The following is a 22139-nucleotide window of genomic DNA, read 5'->3' as shown; positions in this document are numbered from 1 at the left end:
TCTTCATGAACCAGGTCTTAGCCTTCACATTTGCATTTCCATTACCTGACTCTCCCCAAAACAGTCTATCTCCACTTATTTCTAATCTTACAGGAGACTGACTCATCCAGAACATAATGGCAAAGAGTCATTTCAATTACTATATCTAACTCTCAAATCTTTAATGTATTATATATAGCGTTTATCTAGGCTTTCCAAGAATTCAACTCTCTTGCAACAGCTACATTACCTTCTTAAGCTTCAGAGTCATCTTTAAGCTTTAGTGACAGCAAATGAATAACAAAAGTCAGATATGGCAATTACAAAGTTTCCCCCCCAACTCCAGGTAATGATCTAGTGAGTTCCCCTTTGAGGGATTTAAATTACTGTCCATTATCCTTGTATCCATGTACCTAAAAGATATGTGAAGATAGTAAAACGCTTTTAAATACATAGCAAATAATCAGGTTTCAGGTATTAAAAAAAAAACCTAAAAGATTTACCTGGCCTGGCACAATCGTCTGTGTGAAAAGCTTATTGAGCTCCACAAGCTTGTTCGGGGTGATGTTAAACTTTAATGCTATGCTGTTTATGGTGTCCTGATTTCCAGCCTGAAGAAAGAGTTGAAGCTTAAGATACCACAGTTAACACACTCAGCACAGCAGCTGAACTAAAAGCATCTAACAGACTTTTTGCAGGGAATAGATTTGATGATCTCAACACACCCTCTGCTTAATAGCTTACGTGATAAGCCAGTATCAATAAAAAGGAAAAAAAAAAAATCTCGTACTATACAGTAGATGAAATGGAGAGGTGTTACAGACGTCCTTCTCCTTTTCTCATAAAACGTTAAAGCAGCAGCACCTTATTTAGAGCTGGTCTGGAAAGCAGGGAAAGGACACGCACTGAAAAGTTCATCACACCTTCAGCAGTCGCAGAACGTCAGGCATTTGTGCTGTTCCCAGCTGGGACACCTGCCTCCCACAGTTGCCCTGTGCGATGGAGGGTGGGGATCAGGGACCTGGCCGGCTCACACAGAGACTTTCCGGGCAGAGCCAGTCCTCTGCACCACTGCAGCAGTACACTGCCACCCTGCTCCGGCTTAAAGAGGTCTCACCTCATCTCAGGACCAAGCACAGGCCAACCGTTTGGTGACACTGTAGAATGGAAGTATTTTGCAGAATAACAAAGTCGATTACTAAAGAGCCATGGTGCCGAAGTAAAAATAGAACTGGCAGCTGTGAGAAGAGGCAGAGGACCTGGGTTGAGCAGTGGTTCAGAACGTGAGCCTAGCTCTTCCACACAATTTCATTTGGAGCAATCCCTATTGAGACAGGTATTCATTTAGTGCTTTCAGTTTTGTGCCACTGGCTCCCTCTCGACCTCAATGACTCCACTTTCAAAAAGCAGACATGAACAAAGCACACGCCAATACTTACAGTATATTCTATGGTACCATGGGGTTTCTGAGAAACCATTTTTTTCTCTTTCTTTTCATTGGTTTTGTTTTGATTGTCATCTAAAAAGAAAAAAAAATATTCAAGTAACTGACTTTCAAGATGCTTGCCTATCAACAAATTTTGAAAGAGATCTACAGATGTGCAAATTGCAGCTGTGAACGGGAACAAGAGGGCACATCAAAAATATCTATTAGGCCTTAAAGTTGCATTGCAAAGCAAGCAAAACTTCATCAAGTACAGCAGGTTTAGTAATCATTCAGAAACTCTGCAAGAGTAATGTATACATGATACCGTATCAATACAGAACTGCTCCCATGTTTTTCTCTGTGATTCCTACACAATTCAGCTGTTGGATACAATTACTTTGTGTGATGAGCAGCTATCAAGGCTGAGGTAGAAACCAGCAGATGAACGCACACAGCGATACCACATCCATATGACCACAACAAATGCATGTTGTATACCACCAGTACATCATATTTACTATTTTAAATTCTGAAGGTAGAAGTATGCTAAGAGTCCTGCAAAACATGCATGCATACAGTATACAGTCAAGTATCAGAAAGCATAAAGCTCGCTCAGAAGACATTTTCCATCAGCTACGGTACACAAAACTCACTGCACCTGCAGAAACCCCTGCAAGACCCGAAAGGCACACATGAGCTCTCGGGAGAGCAGAGTAGCTATTCCCAATTCTTACCACAGCAGAGGGCAGGCAAAGCCGAGGATCAGGGAATACGCCTACTGCCCAGCCAACCCCAGCTTCCTGAAAGCGACGCCGGCCCCAAGGGCTCACCCTCTGCACCCCGAGCCCAGACCCACATACCTGGGGGACACGAGGGTGGCACACAGCTCCAGCTCCAGGAGCGGGGCTGGGGCACGGAGAGGCCGCCCATGGCTGCCCCACTCGCCCAGCCTGCTCGCCCCCAGCCCCTCGGAAAGGTCTTGCTGCCTCCCACAGGGTCCTGCAGCCCAGCCGAGACTGGGAGAGGCGAGAGGGCAAGGCAGGGCTGGGCCCGGCAAAACCAGAAGCCAGGGCCAGGAACGGGGAGACGCTGCCCTGCCGGGGGGACCGTTCCCATGCTCCAAGACGGCAGCTCCGGAAGGAGGTCTGGGAGGAAAGGATGGTGAATGGCAGCACAGGGCTTCTGGCTCGCATTCAGGCTTTGCTGCAACCTTTGCTATTTCCAGAGAGCAAGAGGCAGATAGTAAAAAGAAGGGCGAGGACTCGCCTGCCCCACTGTAATGTACACAAGAAAAAAGGAGGGGCTCAGAAGCGTGTGCACCTGACCCTTCTGCCAGCCCACTTCCACAGCGAGATTAATGCCGGGGGCTGCCTCAGCGTCTTCCAGAGGCTACACGGCCAGAACCGTCTCCTTCTATCAGCAGAGACTCACACAAGCCTAGCCCGGTGTTCATAGCTGAACATACATCCAGGTGTTACTGCAGGGATACACCACCCGCTACCTGCCAGGGATACAGTCATGAGAAGCACCATGGTTAGCGATGCAACAGATAGCAAATCGTTTTTCCTATGATGTAATAGAGGCAGAAAGCATGCAGAGACTAAACACAATTTAAGTACATGTCGATAGTACACATGGCATGAAGGACAGAGGTAGGAAGAGGAAGACCAGGATGATGCTGGCTTTTCCCTGACAGTATTTTGGAACAGAGCATCACCCAATGATCTCAGACATTTCATCTCTGAGACTGGAGACCCACAGTAAAACTTTTAAAATTAGCATTCTTGCTGCCTTTTTCTGACCATTTGTATTTCCACTATTGTCACTCCATCTTCCTCTGATCAAAGTCAGAGCAGTCTATGGTGAAGGATGGAAAAACAAGTAATGACAATGTTAGCAAAGCACAGTATTAAACCATCAGAAACACAGTGCCAATATGGCAGACAAACAAGTGGCAAACACTGGATGTTTCCTTAATCCATTATTTAGGTACAACTGCTGATACGGACATAATCCTGCCTGAAGAAACCCCCCCAACTAACAATGAGTGAGTTCACACTATTTTATGCTACTCAGGAGATACCACTTCAGTCACTCCAGAATAATTAGAACTACGTATCACACTCATGCAGGCAAAATATCTAAGTTGCCTGCGATCTGTCACTGGAGAGAGATAAGAAAGGTGTCTAGGTAGACTTCATCTTCTAATAAATCATTTTGTCTAGCTGGAAAAAGTAGACAAGTTTTCAGATATATTAACTCTTGCTCAGCTCTGAAACAGCACACAAAGTAGGAAACAGTTAAGAACAATTATGTCATACTAACTCGACATGCATCAGTAAGACCTGGGCGGGAGTGGGGAGATTTTGTACCTGCTGAATGTGAATGTACCTGCTGTGTGTGGATGGGAGGAATAACAATATGCAATAAAAGCAGTTTCTTTGCAGAGCTTATGATGTCTGGTATTAGGTAAACATTTTTGTTCCAAAACTTTGTCTTTGGAAGGTGGGATGGTGACTGAGCTGACCATGACAGCAACCACTGTGCCACAAGACCACAAAATACTCTAGCAATACAGATAACTCTTCTCTACAGCTTTCTACCTGGGAGGAGATGTTCCTTCTCACACCTCTCTCTCCTCCTATAAAATACACTGTATTTTTTAGGTCCTCCTAATTGGAGATAAAAAAAAAAATAATCATAGAATGTTTTGGGTTGGAAGGGACCTTAAAGATCATCTAGTTCCAACCCCCCTCCCGTCACTCCGACGTAAACCGGGTTATTTAATGGCGCCTTACACAGCTCAAGCAGGGCCGTGCGTACGCTTAGCGGCACCCTCGACACGGGCAGGCTCTTCTGAGCGGGCAGAATACGAAATTCCCTTGGGGCTGCAAAGGAAACCTCTAAGCCGCACGCTGAATTACACCCCAGGCGTCAGTAAGAATACATCAAGTCTGTCACCCGAAGTTTTCACTAAAAAAGGTGCAAACTTGCAATAATATTAAGTGAATGCATTCCGAGGTCAGTCAAATCATAGAATCACAGAATGGTTTGGGTTGGAAGGGACCTCAAAGCCCATCTAGTTCCAACCCCCCTGCCATGGGCAGGGACACCCTCCACTAGACCACGTTGCCCAAAGCCCCATCCAACCTGGCCTTGAACACTTCCAGGGAGGGGGCATCTACAGTCTCTCTGGGCAACCTGTTCCAGTGCCTCACCACCCTCACAGTGAAGAATTTCTTCCTAATATCTAATATAAATTTACCCTCCTTCAGCTTAAGGCCATTACCCCTTGTCCTATCACTGTCTTGTAAAAAGTCCCCTTCCAGCTTTCCTGTAGGCTCCCTGAAAAGTTACAACCTGAAATACAGTGCTGCAAGGAGACAGATAATACACTCTAGTTCTTGGTCCACAGGACTGTGGGTCTATGTATTTAGTAGGGTCTTCAACAGAACTTCAACAGGCACAATACAGAAGAGTGAGCGAGATACTCACACATAGTTGAAAACCCAAAACTGTACAGGCAAAAGAGTTCAAAGGACAAGCTGAGTTTAGACTAAACGGAATACAGTCTCTTCTTTTGCCAATAAAGGTTAATAAAACCTAAGTAAGACCAACAATTAGCTTGCTTTTCTTTCACATCTACATGCAAGAATGTATGCTCTATGGCCTGTTTAGCTACAGGCCAAAAGAAGTCACAGTCTGTGAACCTACCTGCCATCTGAAACCAAAATCTGACACTTCTTGTTTGGATACTCTTTTCTCCCTCTCTGCCCCCCTCACCCCCTTCCTGTTTTTGTGGTGTTTTGTTTTGTTTTTTTTTTTTAAATCCCACCAACAAGGAGTTCTGGACACCATCCTTGCACTGAGCATAACTTCTTGGCAGGCTTTGGCAATTACAAACCGCATTTTGAATAGTGGAAAGTCTTAACTAGGCAATATTTTTAATTGTACATATAAAAATTTAAAATAATAAATTAAAAAATTCAGACCTTCAGAGGAAAAAATTGCAATGAATCCATTAAATCTTACAGGTACTGCTAACCCGCTTACTGTACACATAGCAAGGAGAAGGTCACAAATTATGCTCTGTGTGAATAGTTACAGTGGAGGGGGTGGAAAGCCTGGCAAAGAAAGCAAAACACCACAATACACTATTTCTCCAGTTCCCTTATCCTCTCTTATTTCTCCTTCAGGAAGCCAAATGTTTTCTGATGTGATCCAAAGGCAGCAAGCTCTAGCAGTAGTCCCAAAGGCATGCAGAGCACATGCAGGTGAGATGACACTCCTCAGTAACCACATTTCTTTCAGACAGAACTAGATGGAAAAGCTGCACCTCTCGACAATTTTTAAAATAAAAGCCACTGACTACTTTTTGAACTTGGACATTTGCTTAGTCGTGAAGTGACTCATGGTTCCGCCTCCCAAGTCTTCCAGCCCTGCACATACACTGAAGATGGGATCGTACAGCCATGAGAACTGACTAGGTGTTAATGTAAAGTTGAACACACTGCATTTTTAAGAAAAGGGTGGAGTGGGTGGACTGAACCTGTGATTTCAGGAAACATGTAAAATAAGAATTATGCAAAAATAATAAAATTAATGAGCAATGAAAAGAAGAATGTCAAGTGAGAACAGGAAAGAAAAAGGCCTACTCAAAACGAATAGGTCTAGAATGGAAATTTTTCTACCCTTATTGATATATTTATACCTAACTCAGTTTCCTAGCAGACTGTTCATATTTCATTTTGCAGTGCTATGGGAAGCCTAACTAAAAAGAGTTACCTAGGAATAATTTGGAAAGCAACTATTGAAGGAGTATGACAAAAAGGTCAATCAGTTTATCATCCAAAAGACCTTGACACGCGATAGGAGAATTACACCTCTGCAACTATGTAAATAGCTGTATAAGTAAATCAGATAAGTCAAGAAGCAGCAACAGAATCCTGGGTTGCTCACACTGACACATGACGTGCCACTGCAAGACGATACCACAAACACCAATGTTACGGACTAACCTGCTGCCAGACGAAATCAGTGCAAGGTTTCACAGTGCTGGCAGTGACAGCTGAACCTGCCCAGCAGTTCCTGAGCCATCAGTTCAGCTGATGTCTGGTAACGCTAGCAGGAATGCCGAAGTAAACAAGGGGCCAAAGGACTGACCACTTCACACACCAGGTAAACAAACTCAGCAGCCTGAGAGAATAGAGGCAATGGCATACTTGGACCAAAAGTCCATTTTACTCATTAATCTCTGTCTTACCAAACACTTAGGCAGCATGTAAATAGAGAAATCTTTCCCCTGACTAACCCCCTTGGCTTCTAGAAATCATGGATTTCCCAGTGTAGAGAAGCAGCATCCACTACACTGCCCAGTCCCATGCCAATGAACTCCACAGTACCATGATGTGCTACATAGAGTACTGCTTCCTTTCTTGTATTTTATACCTGATTGATTTCACTGAGCATCCTAATTAATGTTATTTTAAGGGTGAATAAATAAATATATATTCCTTATTCACCTTCTGCACATCATTCACGATGTCACAGATTTCCAACATCTTCTCTTAGTTATTTCATTTTTTCAGGTTGACTAATACTATCATACTTTAAACTCCTTCCTATTTCTCTGATCACACAGACTGTCCTCGCTAATTTTTTTTCTCCTCCTATATCCTTTTTGAGATGGAGGAAGGCAACCCAAATGCAGATTTTACGATGCAAAAACCCCATTCATTTGTGCAATGACATAGTGAGAGTTTCCTTAAAACTGTAAGATACTAGTCATATTTTTCCACATTGCTGAGTACATCACTGCTGGTTTAGGACATTCCCACCCTATGTCTCTATGACAGATTTGCTACAACAAATAAAACTATATTACTACAGTCTAGTCAAGCACCAGGACCAAGGAGTGAAAACCTGAAGGTAGCTTAGAAGAATCTGAAACACAATAAATTCAGGGGAGAACAGTTATCACTTGGAGTAACCTAATCAGAGGACTGATAAGAAATTAAGCAAACAAAGCTTCCTGGGGTAGTTCCCTTATCAGTGAATGAGGCCTGATACCAACTATCTTGACAGAGATGGAGTACAATAAGTATCGCTTAAGGCATTCTAGAGAGACACAGAGACATGAAGAATATGAAAGTCCTGCTTGGACTGGTAGAGGAGGAAGGAGAAAGACAAATCAGTTTATCTGAACAATTTTTTCCATTTCTACTTTCTAGACTAACATTTTAATAACTCCCAGCAATGCTGTTATGTGCAGAGTTGTGTATAGGATGATTTAATCGTGTCTCCACAAACACCCTTCTGGCTCTTTGCATGGCTCTCAAAGTGAACTGAACAGTGTTCACATTACAATTATTGATTTTAAGAAGCCTTTCTTTCAGCTCATGACAAGCGTGGGTGAACCCCACAACCACAGGGGCCGGGTCCCTATTTTAGGACACCCTCCACACACTCTGACATCCCAGCACCTCCCAGAGGCCACAGCAGCCTTCTAGGAAGTGGCATTATTCCAGCCCCAGCCCCTCCTTTAGCCAGCTGCAGCTGCTGGGATGCACATCCATAAAAAGGTTTTAGGCATCAGATCTATCTCACTGAGGAAAAGGCAGCAAGTTAGAAACATTCGCTGCTCAGATTTAGGTAGTGAACTGCTACCATGTTAAAAGAGAAGGAGGAAAAAAAAACCCAAACCAAACAAAAAAACCCCACAATATCCCACCATCTTAGGTGTCTGATTGTCTGTTCTGCTTCCCACTTTTCCCGCATCAATCATCATAATATGATTTTACTAAATCATATTATTATTTGGCTTCCACCTTCTCTACGGATGAAGTTACCTGCAAAAAAAAAAGGCAGTTGTCACCCATCACAACCACACTTGTGTTCCTTCATTAGCAAAACTTCTTCTGCCATAGGAGAAAGAATAGCAATTCCCTGATCAATACCAAATCCAGGCACACAATTCTGAAATATCTACATCTTGAACAACTTTCCTGTTATCAATGAAAATTGATTGCAATTCTCATCTAGTTATTTTCCAAGAAAGTCTTTCAAAGGAATAGAGAGATCACTAGAAAATACAGGGCCCCAACAAAAATGACAAGCAGTTCAAAGAACTGATATAAAAAAGGTAGTAACTCCTCCTGCTATAGAGACAGTATTTTAAGGCACACTTAAATAAGAATTTGGCTATTGATATTCATGCAATATTCATATACTGCAGCTTCTACATGAAAAACTGCAAATATTTCCAAGGAACTTAGATTCCCTCTTTATTTACTCCTCCCTCCTCAAGATGTGGCTTTAGATCCTTTGCAGAGGCACAAAGCAATGCCACATGTTTAACAGTTTACTACCACCTGAATGTGCTGCACTAAAATGTGAAGCGACCCTTTCCCATCACAGTCAAAGCAAGAGAGGACCCACTGCCATCCTTCCCCCTCCACTGTGCACAGGGCTGGAGGACAGACAGCACCCACCCTTGGGCAATAGGGTAGTTTTGGGCAATGGGACACGCAGAGGTGCCTGCACACCCAGAAAACTCTCCAGCTGAGTGAGGGTGAAGGGCCTCCCCACACAGGGTTCTTCCCACCAGGAGCCTTGCAAGGAGATTTCATCCAGGGCAGCATCACTGCTACTTTTTTGCTGGCACTTGAACAAGGTGGACACAGAGCAGGAGACACAAGCCCCGTGAGGACAGCACAAGGGGGATGAGCGCTCACCAAGAGTGCCAAGCTCCAGGCAGGTAAGCGGTTCTCGTGTTTAAGATGGCAAGACATGCACTGCTGTATTCAAAGTTTCCTTTGTGAGGATCTGCTTGAAAAGTGAGAGGAGGAAAGATCTAGTTTAAAAGGTCGCTGAGGTTTAGGAAAAGGGAAAACCCCCCAAAAACCCCACCACTCAATTTCAGAGGGAGGTACTGTCAAGAGGAAAATTTGACACATTATTGTAAAGAAACAGTGAGATGCGGCCAACAGCCCAGTGCTTTAGCTCTAAATCTTAGCTAGAAAATAATACGCCAGCAGTTGAAATGTACTGAAACTAGAGTATTGCTGAAGCAGCATGTTGCTGGGCACCCAGAAAGAAGCACTGAAGAGGGGTGACTAGAAGACGCTTTATATTGAACGCTACAGTCAGAAGGGAAGCTTAAAGGGAAGGATGTGCAGCACTGTAAGCAGGGAGGACATGCAGAGGATGTCCAGTAAAGGCAGAGGGTTCCTGGCATTTGCTCTAGGTGCTGTCTGAAGACACAGGAAGGATTCAGATCAACCGATAACCTCGTATCAGACAGAAAACAGACATACTTCTGCTGGTAGAGACCAGTATTTAAATAGGTCATGGTGATGTTTGCCAAAGCGCAGCAAGCCTGTAGAGAAAGCCATTCTAGATGCATGTGCCTTGTTGACGGAGACTGCACAACCAATCCTCTGCTCACAGGGGATGCTGATGGACAGGACAGCCTCTGCCTCCAGGTCCTGTGAAACTTATGCTGGGAAAAGGGAGATAAGTGACTCCCAGGGAGGAGAGCACACAAAGATGGGGTGGGGGTGTCCTTGTAGCCAAAAATAGGCAAGACAAGGTTACTGAGAGAGGTAACAAGTTTCTGACAGGGCAGTGAATATAGGAAGAAAAATCAGAGAAGTCTTTGGGACCACGAGCACGCTTTTCAGGTCTGAAAAGGATCCAGCTTTGCTGCTAAATACACATTAGGAACAAGTTAAGATATGTATCAGCTGGACAGGAGAATAGGTCCCAGCCGCAATGATTGTATCTGTCTGTCTTTAAGTAAACTGGTTACACATGCTTTTCTTTTGTGCTGAGGAAAATGTCCTACATGGTGCAAATGTTTTGTGTCCTCTCTCTCGGAGATAGACTGGGTGCGTGAGCAAACATAATCTTCAGCTGTCTGTGGATCAAAACAAAGATGACATTTCCTTTTGGGTCTGAGGCAGAACCGTAACACACACTGAGACTTTTTTTAAACCGCTGGTTAGATTTCAAGAAATAATTTTGTATGTCCTAAGGGAACGTAATGTACAGAAATGTAATTATCCTGACCATCTCTCCAAAGGTGAAAGTGGTTTGTGTTTCAAGTTGTGCAAGGAAAACAGGTACGAGAAAACAATCTCATTTCTGCTAGTCACATTTTGGGGAACAGTTCATACAATTTTTAAACCAAGTCCCCACAATGCAACTGGAATGTGTCTGTAAGCAGAGTTCTTGCAGACACAACTGAACACCTCCATACACAAGCATGAAACACATTGAGACTGAGCAAAAAAAAGAGTTGTTAATTGTATTATTAAACCATACATGGCTTTGCTCTTGGAGGAGATGTAACTGATGTTAAGATACCAATCACTGCTTCATTTTGGGTACGATTTGCATAAGCACTGGGTCAGGTTTTCCAAAAGCAATTTAGGGGTCCAAAGTAATTGCATCCCTCTTGAAGATTTTACACTAGAGCACTCTGAAGTCTTATTTCTCAGTTTACTGGAATTGACAGTTCACACTGCCATACTGTAATACTAGAAAGTGTTTGTCAAAACATCAAATGCAGGTAAAGAGTAGTGTCAAAACCAAAAGGGACTGCTCAGATGCCTAAATTCAACACAAGGTGTGTATCTGTAGACCTCTGTGAGTTGTCCAAGACTGTACAATGGCAGCTAGGCAAAGAACTTCACTGCACAGGTAGTCTTACTTCATATTATAAATCATGTTAGTATTTTTAAATTTGTAGGAGATGTATCATTCCAAAATTTATATGTGTTCAAGGAAGCTACACAAATGAAAGGCGGAAACAAAAGTGGTACAGAAATTGAAAACCTAAACTGGGTAATTTTCCTTACACAAGAGGACAATACTTTGGAGAAAAGGGAAGGAAAAAAAAAGTGAACAGCTCTTAAATGAGAGGGTATTTAGAGCATATTAAAAAAGTAAAAGTAAACATACAACACCTTGAGCTCAAAAACAGAGTCAATATTGCTTACGCAGAGGAAAGCATTTACAGGATGAACCAAATTCCCCCATATGCAAATACTGGAAAGAAAATGAAAGAATCACACATCAAGAATCATTTGATTTGGGTTTAGGGGATGACAATAGGAACAAAATGCACACAGCCACTGAACTGATTTCATTGAAGGTGTAGTGGCCTACAAAAACAGTTCAGTAGCTTACTTCTAAGGATAGCTTACTTAAGGCAGAAAAAAAGTTTGTGTAATGCAGTACATTTATACAAAGATATCAAGGATTGAAGTTTCAAAAGATTTATAAGGTTAGACCACAAAGAAGTATATTGCTTTTGTGCTCTGGACTCCTTCAATCTCACATTATTCAGTAGTGACAGTGACACCCAATTCTTCTTCGGGGCAGACAGAGAGGTATGATTTCATAAGCCAAATTAATAACTCCTTAGAGGAGAGGAGCTGTTCTCTCCTCACATCTCTTTCTACCTTGGACTCTGGCTCTCATCTGATCCCACAAAAAGACTACTCAAATGATTAAAATAATTATCTCAGGTTTTTTTCTTTGTTGGTCTAGTGAATGGACTCATCTTACCTTGTGGTCAGATAATTGCCAGTGCCAGTTCAGAGGGAGGGGAAAAAAAATGTAGTTCCAAGGAGGGGCAGGAAGCATAAGACCTCCCTGCTCAGTGGCAGCAAGGTGTTAATTCACATTGTGGAACATCAGGCTCTTCAGAGCACTCAGCTGTACTTTGAAACTATTGCTTAAGAAAACTATAGTCACTAGATATACAGACATAGTCTAAATTTAGTCTGGGCCACTTTAAGGAAGAAATTTGAAAAATAAAACCATTTTTGACATATGAAACTTATTTATTACTCTTAAAGATTGTGAGGGACAACCAGAAAGATTCAGATGGCATAAAATCAGTAAGTCTTAGCAACAAGTAAGTTGCTTAATAAAGAACAGTAAGGAGGAGTAACAGATGTGAAAGGGAAGGAAGCCCTCATTAATTTTAAAATGGAGCTTGACCAGTTTAGTCTCTATAAGGAATTACACAACAATTACTGTCTCTAAGGAACTACAGAACTGTTACTATAGCAGAGAACAAGATCCAAGATAGAAGCAGCTCCTCTAGTACCATGAATAAACTGGCAATATAAGCATCACGGAATTAATTACAAGTTATACATCCTAACAGCAGAGTTAATATTGCTCCTATTACCCTTTCATGCATTTTATAGAGCGCTCTTCACCATGAATCACATTCGTATGTGAGGTTTTAGCCTGAGCAACACTATTTCAAAATGCAACAATGTACAATTTGGATCTATCCATATTACTGTATAAAAACAAGTTTTCAGTTCCTCACTTCTAGGGAGCTTAATTTTTTGGATTATGCTTTAAAACAGTAAATAGTTTCCCAGCTTTAGTTTCTGCTCGTCCTACACTCATCTGTTAACTCTCACCCCATCCCAACCTGCCTAATCCTCCCAGGGCAAGGTGGCATTTATCCAAGCTTCGTGTCAGCCCTGAGGATGAGAGAGGGAAGGGGGGGGGGACAGGGCAGGGGGAGAATGAGGAGATGGGAATGAGGAAGGATAGCAGTGTCCGAAAAAAAACCAGTTTTATCTCAGCTGAAGCAGTCAGATGGTAGATCCCGGTCCTAACTATTCGTTCCTTTAGAAAAGGACAATTAAATGTTTTCTCTCTTCATTATCAGTCCTATGTCTGATATATGTTATTACAATACTTTTTCTCAAGGTTGTCTTTAGTTCCCACTGATGCTGTCTGGATACGAAAGATATATGTGATAATTTTAGCCTTCCATTCCACAGCTAGGTGTCCTTCTGCACACTCCCATGTATAGATAAAGTGGTGTGAAACAAAAGGAGATCTTGTTACACAAAGTTTTAAGCATGACATTCAAAAGGAAATCCACAGAAAATTTCAGAAGGGAAAATATTTGCAAATGCTCTCCTGTATTTTGCATACATGATTGAACTATACTTACTGTGGAAGTACTTGTAACCATGTACTTATTCTGGCCCTGGATAGTCGCAGTGAAATACTGACATGCCTGCAACAACAGGAAGTGATCATCATTTCTGTGACAGGAGCTTGTTCCCATGTGCTCTGGGTAAATACTTTGTGGTGTCATCAAAACTGTGGGCTCTTCCTGACCTACTTTTCATTTCATAACTGTCTCTCCCCAGAAACTGCTATTTCACCAACCTGCAACAGCCTATGTAAGATGGACTTGGGAGCACCTTGTTCACCTAAGCTATGCACAAGACAGACCAAAGTCCTACTTTACATCAACACCACCTTAGACTAACCGTTGTCAGCAGCCAAACAGAATCATAGAATGAATCATAGAATCCTAGAATGGTTAGGATTGGAAGGGACCTCAAAGATCACCTAGTTCCAACCCCCTTGCTGCAGGCAGGGATACCACATCTTCAGCTAAGTGCTTTATCCTCCTTCAGAGCAAAAGTTTATGAACCACATTTATCAGCCACACAAAGGACAGCCTGCAAGCAATGGATGTCCAAAGGACAGATTAAATAGCTACCATCCATGAGGTGTACAGCTATCAGGGAAGTAATTGCACAGCATGCAGGTACACATGCTGTCTTCAACCTAAGAAGTGCAAGTAACAACCAAAGGAAAGATGCAGCAATAGAAACTCCAGCATGGACTGCTACCAACTGGCTGGGTACACTGAGTATGTACACCACAAGAACCCCAAAACTGAATTATTATATCCTCCAGAATGTTTGGCAACAGTATGGTCTAGCTTCCCACTAGCATGATTAGCATTATACAAATACACAATGTTAAGTCAACATTCTGCAGAAATACCAACTTGCATAAGACAATTCAGACTCAGCATCCAGAAACCTCCTCCCCGGAGTTCAGCTTTACTCAGAAATGTGCAGATTCGAGATTAGAAGCTGTTCATACCATCTGTCATCGCTTCTTCCACTTTCCAGTTCAAGACCACTCAATCTACCCCAAGATTCCTGTGTTTGACAGTCTACTTCTAAAATATCCTTCTCTCCTCCTGTATTTGTGCAGGAAGAAAGGCTCTCTTGGGTGCACTGATAAAGCCAGGTGGAGCTGCAGGACAAAATTAATTTTGTGCTTTGACAGATTTATCAGTCAGTGGGGTCTTAGATGCCTTACCACATTGCAACAGTAACCACACACTTAGAAGTAGTCTACACCCCAAAAAATAGCAGGGTGAACTACATGGGGAAAAAAATAGAATTACTTTCCCTGGTTTTCTTTAAAATCAGGGGGGAACCCCCCTACACTTTCAGTTTGATAATGACAGTAATAAAGTATCTGGTAAGTGCTCCCTTGGATAGCATTTCCCCCATTATTCACTGCACGTGAAAGAGCTTTTCTGGCTAGTTGGTCACCTGCAGATGTATACTCCATGCAGGTGTTTGTGCTATCAACTCATAAGCCAGATCGAACCACACAGCATAGTTAAAGTATGTCCATCTTTGAACACACGACAGAAATATGCTGTGTTACTGGGAACTGCAAGAAGCAAACCACACATATCCTTAGATCAGATAGAGAAAGTTGTTCTTATTTTCTGTCACTTGCCCAGCCGAGCTGTTCAGACACTTGGTTTTGTGGTGGTGCAGCATCCCCTGGGCCACTTTGCGAACCCCTCAGTGGGTTCTTGTTTTGGTTACAGGTACAGTGATTTGGGACGAGCAGGCACTCCCTAATCGTATGTGAAACTCCTGCTGCCTAGATTGTAGCCCTATCTTGTAGCCTGATCTGGAAGGTACCAGAATTACCTGACAAGAACTATGGCCCAAATGAAACATTGACCAAAGTCAATTATCTCGCAATCCTATAAACAGTGATCCTAGGTGAGACCCTTTGAGCTCTCCAGGATCGCAGCGGGCTGTGACCCAGTATCTCCCCCTGAGCTGGGGCGCTGCTCAGGGGAGATTTAACGAGGATTTGAAGATCCGCTGACATATACTGATGTAGGAAAAAGTGAGTAATTCACTACAACATGAAGAAACAAAAAATATCATAGGTGAACCTCTGTATTTGTGTCCGTATCTGTGTTTGTATCCATATCTGTGTGTGTGTGTTTATGTGTATGTGATCTGATTTAGGAAACTGTTGTAAGTCTCATGTGAACCTTGCCATTTTCAAATCTTTAACTAAGTCACAAAATTTTGGATATAAAAAAATTAACACAATTTGTTAATTGGCTGATAATCGAGTGTCATTAAGTATCATACAATCTAATTCTGTGATTAACCACAATAAATCTTAAATTGGTGCTCCCTCAAAATTCTATAAAGTCATTTTGCGACAAATTACAGGATCCTAAATCACTATTTGCAACAGGTATCTAGCTGTGTGGTCAGGAACTCAATTCTTAGATGTAGATGTGTATTCTACATCCTGTTTTCAGTTACTGAAGAAAATCCAGGTACAGGAAGGAAAGCTTTCACACTGCCTTTCTCAGGCCTCTGGCTGGATGGAAATCATTCAGGTTAAGTTAAGAAATAAAATGGTGGGAATGAGAAAAAGCAAAGACTTCCATTAGGAAACCCTAAAAATCCCCAATGTATAATTTAAACTACACATTTTAATTTTTTTTCTTTTTTAAGAAAAAACAAGATACAGTTTTCAGATTAAGTAATGCCTAAAAATTAAGCCTTTCACATATCTAACTTCAATTTCTTGAATGCATTTACCTTGACAGTGACAAAGGCCTAGCGCACATGACTCTCTACAACTCCCCCTGAAAGCAGACCCAACATCAGTCCATCTGGAGCAGTACTGGCTTTGGGCAATGCTCCATGAGCAGCTTAAACCTATCTACAATGAAGCTACTGCCCACCTTCTTCCTCCACACATTCCTGCCACCAGCCCTGTACTGGCTGAGGTCACTAGATGCCAGCCTGGGGAAAGCAGCTCCTGACTCTTTGGGCTGGTGATGGCTGAAGGCTGGGACTGGGACCACCCAGCTGGGCTCAGAAAGAGGACGGGCAGTACATCTTCTTTTAGCAGCAACGTGGACACCTTAGATGGGTTAAACTGTTTATAAAAGCACACCCTGGGATATGGTCACAATCAGAGCTAGCTCCAGGTTTCTTATACAAAGGTGGAGGTAAAAAGGGTCGGTGATTATTTCACGAGATGAGGGGATGCAGAAAAAGAAAGTTCAGTGAATTTTTACTCACTTTGGATGTAGGTAGGCTCAGGAGCATTTTGCAGATGTGTGGAAGAGAAGCTGCCCACTGGTTTTTCTGTGGTCTGACAGACAGCATTACTTGTGAACTCCATTCAGGTGTCAGTGACTAAATGCATCTATCACAACACTACCACCATAAAATTTCTGACTATCCACTACATCAGGGACTCAAATACAATAGAGTGAGGAAAATCAGCCTGTCAACAGAGCAGAGCTGAGGAAACCTACACATAAGCATCACAAAAGACGACATGCACATTTTAGAAAACTGTTAACACTGCACATACTGTTTTCCTTCATTTATTTTACTTCTTGAACACACAGCAGCTTGCCTAGGAAGGCTATGCCACGTAAGTCGACCAGGACAACATCTCTTCAAAACACATGCTGTACTGCCTTATCTATTGGTTGGTGATTACAAGGTCACAGGTCAAAAATATAGCAAAAACATGAAGACTATAAAGATATGGGACACATGCCCTATTTTTGTCTACAGAGATGGTATCAGCATCTGATGTGTTGCTGACTGCCAGCACTTCATCACAGAGATCCTCAGGAGCCACAGAAAAGGGCAACTCAGTTTATACACGTTACTGATCCCAAGCACGACCTGACGAGTTGCATCACAGACACCATGACAGACTGACGAGACATGAGAAAACATCACTGTGGAAAGCTGGGAGCAAGAGTATTACAAAATATAAGAGATTTGGCTTAACGTTGTATCATTATTTAAATGGAGGTAAAAGGAGTTTTGCTTTTTAGAGCATTTAGGTTAACTTTTAGGTTAACTTTCAACAGTGTATTTCAAGCACAATATGGGGTGTTGTTGAAGAAGAGAAATTAAAAGCCTGCCTTGAGGACACCAGGCTTGAATTATACAAACTCCCTGAGAACCTCCCTCTCACCTCTGCTTGGAGACTAAAAGATTTGCAGTATGATCTCAAATGCACTCTCCTGTGCTCCTTAGGTACTTGGCTTATGAATATTCCTGCCTTAAAGAGATAAAAATCTTACAAGTGTAAACCTTATGTCTAAAACTTCAAAGAGAATATTCTGTCTCTTCCCTGCAGGCCTCTTCCACTTGTTTCTCTCCATCTCCTAGCCTGCTCAGCCTGCCAAAACTCTTTGCTACAATATTTCAATTACTTACACAAGTAATTTAGGATAAGGCTCTGGGTTTTTTCCCCTCAAGAGCAGTTGGAACTGAAAGAGTCTTTCACAACTCCCTCTTGTCCCCAAACATTTGCTTCCTCCCTGAGCTGTGCTAAACAGAGCTCCCAGTAAATCAAGTCAGAGAATCTGAGTTAAGAGCAAAAACATTCCCTGTCCCAGCATCCTAGGTCCTGGAGGTTCAGAGAAGGATAACAAGGACAAGCAAAGCCATGAAACAGCTTACACGTAAGGAACGCCACAGTTCTCCAGCCTGGAAAGGAAATGATGGAAGAGGGGTATTCTATAGAGAGAACATTACACACACACAAAAAAAAAGTCATAGGAGGCTTGGAGATGGTGAGTAGGGATTGACTGTTCATTTTCTCCTACAAGAACCAGTGGCCACCAAACAAAGCCAGCAGGAGCAAGACTGCTCTTCATGCAAATGGTAGCAAACCTGGACACTCTTTACCAAAAGATATCATAAAAAACTGCACAGGCCCAGGGAGAGACAAGCTAAGTGTATGGAAGAACAATCCCTAAATGAACAAACTACAAGCAGGTTAGAAGAATCACCAATAGTTGAAAATCATCAGAAGACTGGAGAACATTAGTGCGGATAATTTTACAGAATTCACTGTGTTCTTAATCTTCCCCAGACACGCAGGTGTGGCCTTTGTGGAAGAACAAATGCTGCACTTAAAAGAGGCCCTGGTCTGAAACAGCACGGCCATTCCCATGGTCACTCCTGCGTGTCTTCACCCTAGAATCACAGACACCAGGCTGGGACATAGTAGTTCAGCAGCAGTCACACCATAATTCCCATTACTCTCTTGCATAAAACTTTCAAGTACCTGTAAGATTTTTTTTCTCTAAAGTAACATTCTGCAAGTTTATGCTCAGGTAAATATGCACATCAAGTACGCCAAGCAATTCTTCAGCGTTAACAGGCCCCTCATCCTGGAAATCCTTGTTCTACAACCTACCTTTAAAACATGTAATTCGCCCATGCTCAAATTACCAACCAGTTCACATAACTCAGCATTGGTAACCTGCGCTGCTTACAATTTTTACAACTTTGTACAAATGTGACAGGTACTTTTTTTTTTCTTCCCACCTATAAAAGTATTAAATCACACACAGCAAGCAACCGATCCCTTCAGAGCTACACACTTGTTCAGTCATCCCACTGGAGGGAGATACCATCCAAATTTAAAACTCCTGATGTTCTAGAATATAAACTCAAGGGCCTCACAAAATACCAGTATGCAACATCAGGAACATAATTCTTACAAATGCAATTGGCCTTGGTTCACTATTTGAAAAGTAAAGGAAGGAATATAAAATCTTTGTATCAACCCTTTTTAAAGGCTTACTAAAGAAAAGCCACATCAGTGATCAAGAAGGTTCATCAATAAGCTCTTAGGACTCCTACATGAAAAGCAGCTCTGCCAGTTAAAAAAAGATATTACATCTATTAAGCTAATGTTTACCTGAATTTCTAACTGAGTGGACAGAATTACACTAGAGGATACACATACATCAATTCTCCTTTTACATCCTTTCTTCCTCCCTGCTGCCCAGATGCACACCAGAAAATTACTGAAAACTCAGCCGATAACATCACATAATGAGCTAAAATTAGTTTCTCTTTTGTTCTTAACACAGTTAAGAAATCTCTTTATTTTTATGTTTATGTTACTGGACATCATTTTCATGTTCTGTCCTTTACTTTCCCATTTCAATTCCCTTGCTTCCCACTTGAAAGGTACATTAGTTTACTGACTATCAATGGCCAAGTTTACAACTGGGTTTTATATATCCATATAGCTTCATTTCTATCTAACAGTGGACTTAAAACCAGCTCAGTCTTCTGTCTTAACTATAGTCTTTGAGGCAACTTGTCGTGCATTGCTAGGCAATACCTAAGGATTAGATACAAAAAACCAAGTTTCACTTATTTGTGTCTTTTACTAAGTTTTACAATAAACAGGAGCTTATCCATCAAGATGAGAATTAGAAGAGTATTCCACACATGGGGGGCTCAAGCAGCGTTAAGATGTTAGCACTTCTGAAAATTTGGATGGAAACGGCATTATTTCTGGTACTTACTGCTTAGATCAAATTCTCCTGCCTGTGGACAAGGCATCCCTTCTGCGTGCAACGGTTTCTAGGAAACACCAATTAACAACCCAGCTTGAACATAACCTGGTGGCCTTAACGCTGATCCCCTGGGACTCGAGATAATTTGTTCTTATTCCAAAACAAGTGATCTGAAACTGGCTGCCTTTCAGTCATTTGGCCACCTCATTCTTTCCACGCGGTTTCAGCAACCAATGCCATTATACCAGCTGCCTGAAGCTTTCCAACCGGCCACTGCCCGCTACATCCAGTTTATACTCATACGTATGTTATTCCAAACCCCTTGTTATTCTACACAGGCAATTACAACCAAATAAACTTCTTCCTATGCTGCTTTAATTTTGAGATCTTGATTCTGAAAGAAAAAAATTATTTCCCTTTTCACGCCTCCTTATATCTACTCTCATTTTTGCTATCTGAAGCCAACCTGAAACACAAAGGCTAAAGCAAGGTCTCAGAACTTGGGAAAATTCAGATCCTGTTCCTCTTACTGTTGTATTAAGCAATTGAGTAGCCCAGTTTGTAAATCACTTGTATTACTCAGAATACAAAGTACTTTGCTACACAAATAGGGCTGACCAAATCAAGCCCCCAGAGATTAGGGCTGATTACAGTTAGCTAATTACCAGCAAGAACTTATATTGATTTTCTTATTTTTTGAAATGCACTCCACCTTTTTATCACTAGCACCTTAATTAGGTCTTCAGCTGCATACAACTGTTGAATAACTGTACCAGGTAGTACAAAAGACAAAACCAGGACTCATTAGCAGATGGAAATTTCAATTTTCAACTTTATATATACTGAAAAGTCCATTTCAGATTAAGCCCATTTAGCAAATGATCTATTAGAAACCATTACGCAAAGAAGGTTCAATAAGTGTCCCACCTTTTTATTAAATTTAAATTCTCTATAAATTTTCACTGTATCGCAAGCAACTTTCAACTTGGAAACAGATTAAATACTGCTGGTATCACGGGAGCTGGCTCTCCTGGTTCTGTGCCAGTCAGGGCAAATCTCACCACATTATGAGTGATGAAAATTACTATGCCCTCTCCGATTTATTTACCAACATTTGTTCTTGGCCAGCTACCCAGAAACATTCAGAGGCTTGGTAACCACACATGTGCCATGCTGCTCCCGTATCGCCCCCTGCCCAAGTGATGGCAGGGAGGATAAGTCAAAAAGGCATTCATTTTTGCGCTCTGGGGAGATACTCTGGCACCTCCTGTTCAATATACAATATACTATCTCATTAAATGGGCACATAACATTTTCCCTCCCATAGCATCTAGGACTCCTGCTTGTTTTAGACAGAAGTCAGACCTACAATAAGAGGAGGTTTTGTTAGTCTCACCTCCCACTCACTTGCTGCAGAAATTGCACACCGTACAGTGACTGAGAAAGGATAGCTTTACGATTAGCGAGCACAATGATAAGCTAGTCAATTTGATTTTATTTTGCTGATAAAAGTAACTGTGTGATGTAGGACAAATCACCTAAACTGAACTTTTCTTTATGATGCATTCTTTAATGGAGACCAACTCCTCACATTCACTGACCACTTATGTTTTCAAGCAAAACCAGTGGAATCTAGGAATATTCTGCACATCTGGTAGAAAGACACATTATATTGTGCTGGAATAAATATATGGATGAAATTCAACCCTAATTTACACCACTTTTACACTGCTTGCTTTCAGAAGGTCACTTTTTTTTTCCTGTGTCAGTGTCTTCAGAGGCAAATTCAATCAATCATCTTCATCCATCTTAGCAATTCCTGACTGGAATCCTGGTTTCCTAATCTCACAGGAGTCCACCTAACAGGTCTATCCCAGAGATGTACATTACAGCCAATAAACTGGTGCTTCCAGGCTGTTACAGTTTCACTGCTGGGTTCCTGCAACTCGCCTTGTAGTTTGTGAAAGTGTTTCAGAGCCTGTGACATGTAGCGGGGGGGGAAAGCAAAACAATTAGATAGGAAAGAAAAAAGAGAGAAAAAAAATTATATCAAAGCTTAGCAAGTGTTCCAACATAAACAGGTTTCCCACAGAAAGTGTGTCTGAACCAAGCAGCCAAGCTGCAGAAGTAGGTCAACTAGGTTATCCGAAGAAGGGGAGAGCCTCCTGGGCACTGGCTATAGTGGCCAGGGTGCCTATGCAACCACTGCACTGTGCCAGACACATCCTTGGAAGTCTGAAAGCAGATTACTGCAGC

At 41.9% G+C, this 22139-nt stretch overlaps 1 protein-coding gene across 11 annotated transcripts in view; it reads right to left on the bottom strand.

The window, feature by feature from the left end:
• The window catches only part of NCOA7 (nuclear receptor coactivator 7), a 101142-nt gene that overhangs the window by 27791 nt on the left and 51212 nt on the right, over positions 1-22139 (bottom strand). For 8 of the 11 annotated variants that reach the window (XM_054819023.1, XM_054819033.1, XM_054819024.1 and 5 more), the window contains 2 exons: positions 1419-1498; positions 483-590 (listed from right to left, as the gene is read on the bottom strand). In XM_054819023.1, the coding sequence (XP_054674998.1) occupies positions 483-590; positions 1419-1498 (188 nt within the window). Of the gene's footprint in view, positions 1-482; positions 591-1418; positions 1499-6423; positions 6448-8135; positions 8254-9138; positions 9233-13397; positions 13464-22139 lie in introns of those variants that run through there. The other 3 variants (XM_054819028.1, XM_054819029.1, XM_054819030.1) reach the window with 3 other exon arrangements.

The sequence above is a fragment of the Grus americana genome, chromosome 3, assembly GCF_028858705.1.
Source record: "Grus americana isolate bGruAme1 chromosome 3, bGruAme1.mat, whole genome shotgun sequence".
Classification (NCBI taxonomy): domain Eukaryota; kingdom Metazoa; phylum Chordata; class Aves; order Gruiformes; family Gruidae; genus Grus; species Grus americana.
This window is presented reverse-complemented; position numbering and strand designations above follow the sequence as displayed.